Below are 12,845 nucleotides of genomic sequence, written 5' to 3' on the forward strand. Positions count from 1 at the left end.
GGAGTCAACGAACTGGAAACAGACTGATTTCAGACTTCCTACCAGCCACTATGAATGACAAAAGACAGTGAAGCAATGTCCCAAAATTTTGAGGAAAATAATACACAATTAGCCAGGGCAACCTTCAAATCCAAAATGAAAAGGCCAGATATTCTCAATCATACAACAACTCAGATTAGAGCATTCTACCATTCTCCTTGGTCAACATACTTAACAAAATCCAATCAAATTATGAAATTAAAAAGAAAAAAATTAACAAAGAAATAAATGGAGGAGCTATCATAAAAGTATTGCTGATAAAATTTAATCCATCAATATATAAAATCAGTATTAAATACTGTCAGAATTTTTATTATTATAGAACATAAGACAAACCTTAATGTAAAAGTAATAATTTAATAAGATTTGGGAGATAAGTGGAAGGTGAGAAGAAATACTCCATTACCCAGGCTGGAGTGCTGCTCACGCCTCCCAAGTAGCTGGGACTACAAGTGTGTGCCACCATGGCCAGATAATTTTTTAATTATAGACCTTGTAGAGACAAGGTCTCCTTACGTGGCCCAGGCTAATCTTGAAATTCTGGGCTCAAGTGATCCTCATGCCTTGGCCTCCCAAGTGCTGGGATTATGGGCAGGAGCCACCACACCTGGCCTCTTCTACTATTTTATAAAATTGTTTCTTAATTCCAAGAAAAAATCTCATCATTCTCTTCTATTTAACTGGCTAAAAATCTTATTTGCCTATGTGTATGCTGGGTCACTATTGTAGGGAAAAAATATCTTTTCATCCCATTTTAGGTTCCATAGCTGAGACTCCTATAATAAGAGTTTAACAATAGAAAAGCTATACATTTACTTAATACAGGCTTTATGTGACATGAGAGCCTTCAGAAGGAAATGAAGACCCAAACAAACAAGGCACCTTGTGTATTTTTTATGCTAGGTTTGATGCGCAAGTGGATAGGTGTGGAAAAGTCTGATTGGATTAAAAAAGCATGATCTAATGGAGATAAGCTGGGGGAAACTCAGCAAGACCTGTTTGTTGAGATTTTTCTTTGTATCCCTGTATCTTCAGAGATGAGGATGTTCCTTTCCTTCCTTTCTCTGAGGGTTTTATGACCTGCTTCAGGAAAGAAAGACATGAGGGAAGGTCAAAGAGACCTCTCTGCCCCCATGGTTTTCTTTGATTCCTTCAGCTTAAAATATTTTGGAGTAGCATGTACTGAACCTCATTATTAGAATTCTATAAAACAATTTTCTGGATACCAAAGAATAGTGGAGTGGATTCCGATTCATAATTTGATTAATAATCTCAAGATTATTCTGCCTGCAGGATATGAATGTTTTTGGGGAAAAAATGGTGTTAGTGGAGATGAAGAGAAACGAATGCTTGCTTGATAAATTTTAGAGTTGGAATTGACAAAATTTGCAGATGAACTACATGTGGAGTTATGGCAGAGAGAGGAATTAAGGTTACTCCTGAATTTGAGCTATATTAACTGGAGGAGAAGGTGATCCTTTGAGATGCAAAACTTAACAGAAGATCAGGATACTGATGGAGAAAAGTAATAGAAATAAGAGTTCACTTGCGAATGTTAGTCTTGACATGCCAGTGAGACAGGTGAATGAAAACAGCAAGCATGTCATTGGATAAATGAGCCCAGAACCCAGAAAAGAGGTTTGGGTGTAATTGTATGTAAATCCAACAATATGGATCAAGTGTCCTTGCAGGAATGTGGGCATTAAAGATGAGAGGGAAAAGATCGTGCCCTAAATTTAGACAATATTAAAGACACAGAGGTACTGTAAAGGAAAAGGTACCAATAAAGACTGAAAAGGAATGGGTAGTGAAAAGTAGGAAATTAGGGAAAGTGAGGTTTCCTGATAACTAAGAGAAGTGTTTAAAGAAAGGAAATGTAGTAAGTGGTGCACTAAAATGATGAAAAGACATGAAGTGTGAAGACAAACAGAACATGCTCATTCAATTTGATGACATAGAGGTAGTTGTTAACTACAAAGAAGAGCTTCACCATAGATGAAATTTAAAGTCAGATCGGAGTGGGCTGGCCAGTGAGTAAAGGTGAAAATGTGAAAACTGCAGAGGTCCACATAACTTCTGGAGGTTTGCAGTATAAAACAGCAAAGAAATGTAGCAGAGCTAGAAGGGGTAATAGATTTTTTTTTAATGTTGGAAGATACTGGAGCTAGTATGTATGTGGATGAAAAGATGAAGTGAAAAAACTTTTTGATTAATGAAAGAGAAGATAGCATAAGAAAGAAATCCACGGCTAGGCTGGCTTGGAAGGTTGGAAGTTCACGATACTATCCACAGAAGGCATAGGCTTTAAAGGAGGAGGTCATTTTGCACAGCAGGGGAGAGCTGGTCATTCCTTTCAATTCCTATAGCATTTCTTTAATATTAAACAAATCCAGTACTAATATCCAGCTACAAACTTCTTAAGAACTTGAAGAAAAATGTAGATGAATATTCTTTAGGATTTCTTCTTTTTTAAGAGACTTTAAGTTTAAATAACAGACCTCTCAAAAGCATGTTCTTTCTACTTAGAGACATCTTTTCTGACTAAGCTTCTGGCTGCAATATCCACTCTCTCAACCCCAATCCAGACCCTTTTCAGTACTCTGGACAAATATTATCTCTCCATTGAAACCAGTCTACTAAGCCCTCATTCCCCGGGGTCAGCTTTCCTGGGTAGCTCCCAATGTCAAAATGTATTCCACTAGTGACTGCACCCCATGCCTATATTAATCATCTGTGCCTTATACTTTGCTTCCTTATTTTAAAGCTTCCATTTTCACTGTAGTGTCAGCCCTTTAGGCAGAAAACTCTCAGGCCAGGCCTTCAAGTCCTGGAACATTTTCTCTTTCCCACAGTAATATTAACAAAGCCATTAATAAATCTATAACTCCACTAAATTGAAATTATTCCAGCATCTGATGTTATTCTTCATACAAAAATTATCTCTGGGAATACAGTGATTTCCCTAGGGTTCTGTTCTGAAGGATTGACAATAAATGGAAATATAGATTAGTCTCCACATTTTCCAACTTCTTTGAAGAAATACATCTGAAAGGAGATAGTGCCTCTATATTAAAATTATAATTTTTAAAGACTTTCCAAAATTTTAGGCATATTTATATAAATTATCTCATTTAGTTTAAAAACAACTTTTTGGAGACATGAAAGTATACAGCAATAGGTCCCCTCTAGGCTAACCCTGAATGTTAACAATATATGTTTGGAGATGGCAAGTTATCAGGAATCTCTTTCCATGCATTCAGTCCCTGGAAGTCAACTGATTATTGTTTCCTAAAGAAGGAGAAATACATGGACAAGAATGCATAGGGACATTGAGAAGATGAGGGTAAAGTAAGAAATAAAGACACACAAAGAAAGGTGTTTCTGCCTTTAGAGAGAGAATGATTAAATAAATGATGAATGAGCTGTTTTCTTCAGAACTTTGTGATACAGGTAGTATGAGAAAGGGCTTCAGGTCTCTTATTAAAAACCTTTTGGGTTGGAAATAGGGGCATTCACCCCATTTTTGCACAGAGCACATTGAATCCAGCTCAAAGACTTCAGTTTGGGATGCTGCAATGGCAAACATAGCACAACAGTAATAGGAGCTGGCAGATGCTCACTGGACTAGGCAAATATCCATCAAGAGACTGTGGCAACTTGCTTGTGAACACCTGAGACAAACCCTGGGGTTTCTAGAAATATCCTCCTTGGAAGAGAGATAGTACTCGTAGAAGCAGAGAAAGAATTATCAAGCATCTTGCAGTAATAATTATGCTGCTGGAGATCACAGAGCCAAGAGTTTTTAGATTAAAAAAAATATTCACATAGGCTATTATTTTGCTAAAAGTGCACAGCAAGTTGTTGGCAGAGCTAAAATCTGAAGTCGATTTGTACAACTCCAAGACTGAGGCGCCATGACTATACCAAAGCTGTGTACAAATATATTCAGACATGTAAAAGTGCAGTTCAAATTTTCATTATCTCCACAGTAATATTGACAATAATGCTTACAAGCAAAAACAGATATCCTAATACTACAAGTAATTATTTTTTAATTAAAAAATTGTATATAGACTACTCTGGCATATATTGGACTAGACTATGGTTTTCTTAGTAATGCATTAGCCACAGTTTTATCCCCAAGAAGTTTATATTTTAGCAGTTAAAAAAAGTGAAGGAAAACTATACAGTGAGCTATACTTGAAGTAAACATATACTGGGCATTGGGGAGCATATAAAACAGAAAGAGCATTGTTAGACAAGAAATCTAACATTGGTTGATCAAAAATACGAAGAAATTGGAGAAAGAGAGAAGAGATTTCTAGGCAGAGATTATCAAAAGGTCTGAAAGTGAAAAGAATATTGTTCTAGGGAAACGTCCAGTAACTTACTCTGCTTTGAGCTTAGAATTTCAGGACAGCAGTAATAGCTGGAGAGATTATGCAATACAAAATTTAGGAAAAGCTAGATGGGGCCAGGTCATAAAGGGCTTAGTATACCCTAAATATATGCTATTAATAAATGGAGAGTCACTGAAGATTTTTAAACCAGGATATGAAATGGATGGAAATACGTATACGGAGTAAATCATCTTAGATCATGCATTAAATGAAAACTGCAGTAATTTGTAATGCTTATTTTTTTTTCTTTTTTTTATTTTGCAGTTCAGAAATACAGTACACTCCCATTTTAATGCAAATAAGCAGTATACAACAATTTTAATAAAATGTAGCTCAAGTTACAGAGAGGCTAATGAAATCAGAGTTCAAAAACCCTCTTTTGACAGCTGCAATTTGGTACCAGCTGGTGGCAGTAATCTACTCCAGACTAAACATCAATGAGGATGATTCAGCTCTGCATGGCTGAAATTTTTAGAACATTGGCAGCAATCCTAGGAATCTCCCAATAATTTAGCACTATTTTCATCATCTCAATCCCAGGATATTGAAGCAGCGGATTGGTCCTGAAAATACAGAGAAGCACCTTCTACCTCCCCATTTCCTAAGCCAAGGGTGTTTGTCCTCTTTTAACTTTTCCCTCCTTTCCTGAGAGGAGAGGGAAAGAAGAGAAAGAAGGAAATTTACCCAGCCTCATGTATATCTACATGTGCATTATCACAGGACATATCATCATGATGTCTGACTGTGGGGGCTTCCACTGTACTATCACGTACTATTGTCATTTTGGCTTTAATAGAAATGGAAAGTGAGGTCAGTAAAATCATTAGAAAATATTAAAAATTGTTAACTGTGAAACCAGTGTTTTTGCCTAGGTAATTAATGATTAAATAATTTGCTTCTTTTCAATATAAAAAACAAAAGAGATAGGTTATCACCCAGTATAACTAACAATTTGGAGCCCATGGTTAATATTTTTTACGCTGGTGTTGTAATACTCTTACCACAGCATTTACATGTATGCATGAACAGAAACAGTAAGGCACACAAATACGCCTGATTCCTTTACATTACATTGGTTTTCCAGAATTTTGGGGTAAATGAGTTTTGCATTATGGCTTTTAATCTATCTTTATGACAAAGATAAAGTCTCAAGACTCTTAAAAAGCCGTAATAAAAAATTGTTTCCCTACATAGCAGAAATGTTGTAAAAACATTAAAATATGCAAGCTCTTGATTTCAAGAGTGTTTCAACCAAAGGTGGAAACTAAGAAAGACTAAATAAAGCCAGAGCCTAAAATCATTTTGGTGATTAAAATTCACTTATTTATTCATTAAGACAATGCTATGCCCTCACTTTTTATCCCCAAAAGTCAGTTCTTTCAATATCCAAGACCTCATACCAAGTGACTGTGTGTCTTCAATTCTAAGTAAAACAAATACAGTGTGTTCTCCCATTCCACATATTCAAAAGTGTTTCTGCTACAATCAATAAAAACAATGCAATTTCATGAAATGAATAAGGATAGATGAACTGATTAAATACATAATGCCGGTGCCTATTAGTTTAACTCACAGAAACACAAAATTTAAAATATCAACATTTCAAAATATGATTTGGCAAAGTAATTTTAATATTATAAAATTAAAGCTGTAACTGGAGAACCAAATTAGCCTGACTGACACTCAATAACATACAACTTCACTAGAAACATTTTCACCTTCTAATTTACTTTGTGAAGCTGAAGCTAAAAGGGACTCTTCAAATGTTTTCTTTACCGGCCAATTTCTAGATGTCTGTACTTTGCCTGCACAGTAACAAGCTGGTGCTAATAAGCCATACATAAAGATCCTACTTATTAAAATACAAATTAGACACCCCTTATGTTTATACATGTGTAAGTACAATTAATATCGCAAGCTTCGTTGGAAACAAAATTGCTTTAGTTAACCAACCATTGCAATGCAATCAAATGAGATTTGAAATGCAATTGGAAAAGATCTGTTTGGTAGAAATAGCAATTATTTCATGCGGAACAATTAGCTTTCCAAGCTCTTTTTTGCTTCTCCCACCTGCTCTTAATAGAATAATTTGTCCATCATAAGTGACATGAAATGTCACCTTTAACACCCATAAGTTGTATGGAGACCTAGAAGGCAGCTGGTATACACAGCTTATTTACAAATATTAGTTTGAACTTGTAAATGCATGACCACATAAATCTTAATCCATTTAGAGTGTACGCCCTTTGTTCCCTCAATTGTATATTCAGTTGGGAATTGAATGGAGCTGAGAGAGAGTGTGAATCGCATGAGCCCTTTGTTGTTGCCAGCATATTAGTGCTTTGCCTTTTGTTCTTGTTGTTCATGAGATTTCTCTACATTACACAGTAGGGAATGTTAATCAACATTTTGCCTAAGTAATATTAATGAAACTTGCCTACTTACACTTGAGGGAAGAATCAGAATATTACATTGCTCTTTGAAATGTTAATGTACCTTTTAGGAAATTATGTCTGCCTTCTAAATCATCTTAGTGTTAAATTATTAAAGGATGGCATTAAAGAAATATTGCACCGATGCACATTGTTAAATACCTTAAAAGATAAAAGAATTATAAAGTTTAAAAGAAGGACCTTTTGAAATATGATGAAATTTATCTTCAAATTAACCATTTGTAAATGTTTGGTTAAAATATTGAGAAAATTCACAATTGCTTTGTGTGCTTTCACAAAACAAGAGATTTAACGTTAATGATTTCTAAGTTCCAACCACGAATTTGAACTGTATTCTGCTCTGGTCTTGAAGGATTTATTTAACCTTGCTGTATCTGTGCACTAAAGCACCATCTAGTTTATTAGGAACAAAAAAAAACCTGAGAGGAATGTATTATTTTTGTACTTTTTACTGATTTGACTCTTAAGATTAGATAGTCTTCATTGAAGTTCTATTCTCCAAGCACAAAAACGACCACTATCTAAACCTTCTATCACTCTATGGCATTTCAAAGGGAAGGGCTATCATAAAGGCTACGTATGGCTGCCAAAGTAAGATATGGGAAATAGCAATTCTCAATGTGCAAACCGTGACAGACGTGTGTCCTGTCAACATCATTCACGGTCCTTCAGGAAGGATGCTCCGGAAATGAGTTGACAGGACTCTAAGTGGTCTAACTTGTTTTCCCTTCAACAATCTCTTTTGATGTCAATCAGTATGTTGATAGGCCCTAAATAAATTGTGAGGTAACTAAGGGGGAAATTAGGAACATAATTTGTTCAAGAATTCTCCCACATGGTGACCACTATTTGCTAAGAATTCCTAATACTTACTGGGCAAACAATTCATTTTCTATTTCACCATAGAAGATTTAGTAATGGCTTTTTTATTATTGTGGGACTGATTTGTCCTCTTGCACAATAGTCTTTAGCAGTACTGCTACTTGGATATAGGGACGAAAAAGTAGAAAATAGGGCTTACATTTCAAGATAATTTTTTTCACTTTTTGACATCTCTAAGAATACAGCATACAATTGCTGATGCATCATAATTTAAGTGGCTTTTTTGGTGGGGGCTGGGGGGAGATGGAGTCTCTCTCTGTTGCCCGGGCTGGAGTGGTGCAGTGGCATGATCTTGGCTCACTGCACCCTCTACCTCCCAGGTTCAAGTGATTCTCCTGCCTCAGTCTACCAGGTAGCTGGGATTACAGGCATGCACCACCACGCAAAGCTAAGTTTTGTATTTTTAGTGGAGATAGGGTTTCTCCATGTTGACAAGGCTGGTTTCGAACTTCTGGCCTCAAGTAATCCACCCACCTTGGCCTCCCAAAGTGCTGGGATTACAGGTGTGAGCCACCATGCCTGGCCAAGTGGCTTTTTCTTAGAAATAAGTAAAATAAATAGAATGACTAAGTGCCTTACAATTGATGATTTACATTCAATAAAATATGGTAATAGCAAACTTGAATTGAGAGTTTTTGTGTTGTGTTTGTGTTGTGGTCACCCATTACCTCAATATAGAAAACAAAATCATTGCCAAATGTTAGTGTTAATGAGCCCAGTATTAAGGAGTTCACAATGTATCTAGGAAATGAAACCTTATGTCTAGAAATTAATAAATAATAGTTAAATCAAACAACAACGATATAGGCATTACTACAACCCTACTTGCCAAGTTTTTTTTTTCCACATTATTGTTCCTTAGAAAAGTGAAAACAACATACAACTAATAAATGACTACTTAAAATACTACCAAATGACTTTAATGCAAAGAAAAAGGGTGTTTTGAACAGGGAATGTGTAATCTATATATTTCAGAGGCTGATTTTGTGTGCCCATTTTGAGTTCTCCGAATTACTGAAGATTCAATCTGAAACAGCACCAAGGGTATTATATCTATGCTAGGCAGAATACATGATCTAGCCATACATCTATCATGACTTTACACTGCTTTTACCATGCACGCTTTATGTTGTGGAAGATAAGGGAAGAGTAATTTATACTTAATGTTGTTAATCAAATATATATTTAGCTAGATTTGTTTTGCTGTTTTTTGCCTATTTGCAAAAACAAAAAAGATAGTTTTATCTAAAAGCAACTAAGTATATTGTAAGCCCCTTCATTCACTAGATGAGCTTACAGTTTGCTCGATGCTCTAGGAGCTTATGTTTTTAGCTTGATCATTGATTTTTCTCCTTAGTAGATCATGGATAGCAAATTGATCTTTATTAACCTGTGTATGATAAAGGTTGTAGACAAAGCCAATAATACCAATCAAGTTAAGTGATATGATCAGGCCAGTAGAGAATCAAACAAACTGGCAGTTGTCAAATAGTCTCTCTCATTAGTAGACTGTTTAAAATATATAAATTAGTGATAAACAGTAAAAATAAATAATGTCACAAGTATCAAGAATAGAAGACTATTATATAAGTGAATTAAATATCATTTAGTGCATTTTCCTTTGATATTCAACATAATCATACAAACACAAAGAAGTGCTAATTCCTAAACCTCAGTTTATGTCTACTGAAGCACAACTACATACCTTCAAATTTGAGACTTTTGCTTTGCCAAGAGTACAATTAAGCCGTCGCTCACATTCTAAACCTATTTTAAATGTGGGAAGGTAGAGGGCAGTTGGTTATATCCCCAAAATGAGTTGTCTGGAAGTTTTCTGTGATCAGAAATTATACAGATTTTCTTTCACTACAACTGTAATCACTCAAATATGTAACAGAAGTACTTTCTGATTATTAAGGAAATATTGTTTTTACTGTGCCCCTTGGCTATAAGAGGATAAATGACAGATATGCAGACCTTATCACAAGGAGAATTTCTGCTATTTCTATAAACTAGTAACTCTTAGTTCATAAAACAAGTTTATTAAGAAAAAAAAAAACATGCAACGCTAATGTCAGCTGGCATTTCTCAAAGTAGGCCAGAGTAGAAGAGAGATTACTTCTAGCTAAAGTGAAGCAAATTAAATTTTAAGAAGCTGAATATATTCATTCTCACTTTCATCGTATTGCCCACCATCAAGGTGATTATAATATGTATACTGCTTCTTACAAACTCAAAGCAACTTTTTTCAACTTGTATATTCAAAATATCGACAAAAATTATTCAGATATTAAGATTTAATGCTATTTTTAATGTATTTTATAAATAATGTACCTTTAATTATGGGAGAACATTTCAAGGGTTTTAAAGGTTTTTTTTTTTTTTTTTGGTAATATGGAACATAAGAAAGTACATTTTGGCTAACTTAATTGGCCCTGATTACCCAAAAGCAATTTCTTTAAAAAGCAACAAGTATGGTTATTTTTAATCCCACAACATCGTAAGATTCCATCATTAAAATATATTTTTATATGAACATAATCATCCATACACAATATGTCAAGCTACTTAAATCAAGTAGTTAAAAGGGGTTCTTACTGCAAAATCTTCCCTCCACTGGTGAGCTGCTTGAACTTTCTCTGCTTCCAATGCCAGGCGCTGAAAAACAAACAATAAATCTTAGAATTCAAATGACCACATAATATGGAATTGTTATATAAAATGCTTGGGCTTTCTAATCAATTTTGAGGACATAAAAAGCAGAAGATGATCCTTATTTATGATTCATAAGTTCTAAATCATTTAGTAATCTAACCTACTAAAGTTGATGTATGTATATTTACTCTTCAGCAATATAAATAATATACTATTCTTGAATACCATTAAGTTTGTTACCTCTGCCATCATCAGCTATATTGTCCTCTATGAGTGCTTTCTTTCAATGACTAATACTTCAGTTTTTAGAAAAAAACTCGAGTATATTTATTTTCATAGAATCTTTTTAGTAAATACCTTTGGAGCATACATTTCTCTTAAAAAATGACATTGAGAGATTAATATGCACTAAACAATATACTAGGCACCTTCTTAAATGCATATTGAGTTTTTACCAAAAGCCACAAAAGCTGAAATAACTTCCCCTTTGATGAAGTACATCTTTAGTAGTTCTTTCAGTGATAATCTTTGATAGAGGATTTGTGCATCTGAAAATTGCTTTATTTCACTTTCAATCGTGTATACGAAAGTAGTTAAGAATTATAAGCCAATTTATTTTCCTATGGCACTTTCGAAATGCTATTCCATTAAGTTCAGTGGGAGATGACATTGCTAGTGTCAGCCTGCCAATCACTTTTTATAAACTTTTTTCCCCTACTCCAGTAGCTTTTAGACTTTTCTCTTTGTATTTTTCAACTTCACTATGATGTTCTCCATGTGATAGGCTTTCATAAGACAGTGACATTTAATGGTTAGGAACACAGAGTTGGGGGGACCCGACTGCCTAGATTTGAATACCAGCCCTTGCAAACTACTAGCTGTGCAACCTTGGGAAAAGTTAAGACTCTCCTCCCATTCTCTCATGTGAATAATGTGAAAGCCTGCCTCATGGCTTATTGGAAGGACTAAATGAGTTACAAAGTGCTTAGAACAGTGGCTGGCACAGAGTAAACAATACATACGTCAGCTATCAACTTCAAAGAGTAATGGTTCTGTTTTCTCCCTGGATCCCCTTGAGAAAATAGTGCAGCGTTGAGTTTATTTGTGGTTTGCCTTATGCAGCTAGAAGATAGTGATAAAACTGAGCAAACAGAAAAGTAAATATAATAAATATACTAAACTCACTTATTAAGGTATAGAAATTATCAGGTTAGGTTTAAAAAATTACAAATCTGAGTCATTTATTGATTCATGCTGTTTGTGATCTATGAACTATTCCTCAGTATAAGTTCTTCCTGTGGAGGTCCAGTTTACACTGGATAAACATCCTTCCAGATCAGTTTTTATATTAATGTATTGGCTTCTATCCCTGTGATTTATTATAATCTATTCATTTTTCTAAGCTGTTACATAGGTTTTATCAGTGACTCTATAATATTGCCTAGCGGGAGATCACAATGTAAGAGTCTGAAAGCTAAATTTAAGTGAAAATCTACCATACTGTGCCAAAAGGACAATGGTTTTGTTTTTCACTAGTAGGCAGAAATGGAGTATATAAGAAGCTAGAAAATGTTAGAAATTGTACCACATAGAGTAACCAAAAGGCGGCTCCCTCTCCCTACAAAAACAAAAAACTAAACAGCAAAGCCAAAAGACAAGCATATACATTTCAGGAACACTGCATCATAATACTTTTAGAAACTCAACTTCAAATGAAAAATGAAGCAAAAAATGAATAAAATGGCAAAAGGAATGGAAATGGAAGCAACTCTTTTATAGGAACACTTCAGTATGGGAAGATAAGGAAAAGAGAAGACAGAATGAGAAAATAAGCACGAAGGCTTTTTCTTTTTTTCTTTGTTTTGATATAGGGTCTCACTCTGTCTCCCAGCCTGGAGTACAGTGGTACAATCATAGCTCACTGCAACCCTGCAGCCTTGACCTCCTTGGATCAAGTGATCCTCCCACTTCAGCCTCCTAAGTAGCTGGGACTACAGGTGTGCATCAAGAAACCCGGCTTTTTTTTTTTTTTTTTGGAAAGATGGGGTCTGAAACTCCTAGCCTCAAATTATCCTCCTATCTCAGCCTCCCAAAATGCTGGTATTGCAGGCATGAGCCATCCTGCCCGGCCAAAGACATGCCCTTGACAAAATCCGCAATGTAAATCTTCACCCATTTTTTTTTTTTAAAAAAGCAGTATAATAATAGTAACTAAACTTTTACATGTATGGGCAAAAAAAAAAAAAAATTCTGGAACTTAAAATTCTGCATAAAATACTAAACCTTTTTAGATTAAGAAACATCAGAACTCTAAAATGTCTTTGTGTCTTGGAGAAGAATATTAAGATTTTTCTTCAGAATACACAGGAGGATCCTATTTCAGCAAACAAAACACACTAGTGAGCATTCACCCACA

The 12,845-nt window shown here is 34.9% G+C and overlaps 1 protein-coding gene across 4 annotated transcripts in view; it reads right to left on the reverse strand.

Annotated features, from left to right (window-relative positions):
- The window catches only part of CACNA2D1 (calcium voltage-gated channel auxiliary subunit alpha2delta 1), a 504,363-nt gene that overhangs the window by 222,708 nt on the left and 268,810 nt on the right, over positions 1–12,845 (reverse strand). For all 4 annotated transcript variants that reach the window (XM_030822006.1, XM_030822005.1, XM_030822007.1 and 1 more), the window contains one exon: positions 10,373–10,432. In XM_030822006.1, coding sequence (XP_030677866.1) covers positions 10,373–10,432 — 60 coding nt within the window. The remainder of the gene's footprint in view (positions 1–10,372; positions 10,433–12,845) is intronic.

Source organism: Nomascus leucogenys, chromosome 11 (genome assembly GCF_006542625.1).
Source record: "Nomascus leucogenys isolate Asia chromosome 11, Asia_NLE_v1, whole genome shotgun sequence".
In the NCBI taxonomy this organism is placed as follows: domain Eukaryota; kingdom Metazoa; phylum Chordata; class Mammalia; order Primates; family Hylobatidae; genus Nomascus; species Nomascus leucogenys.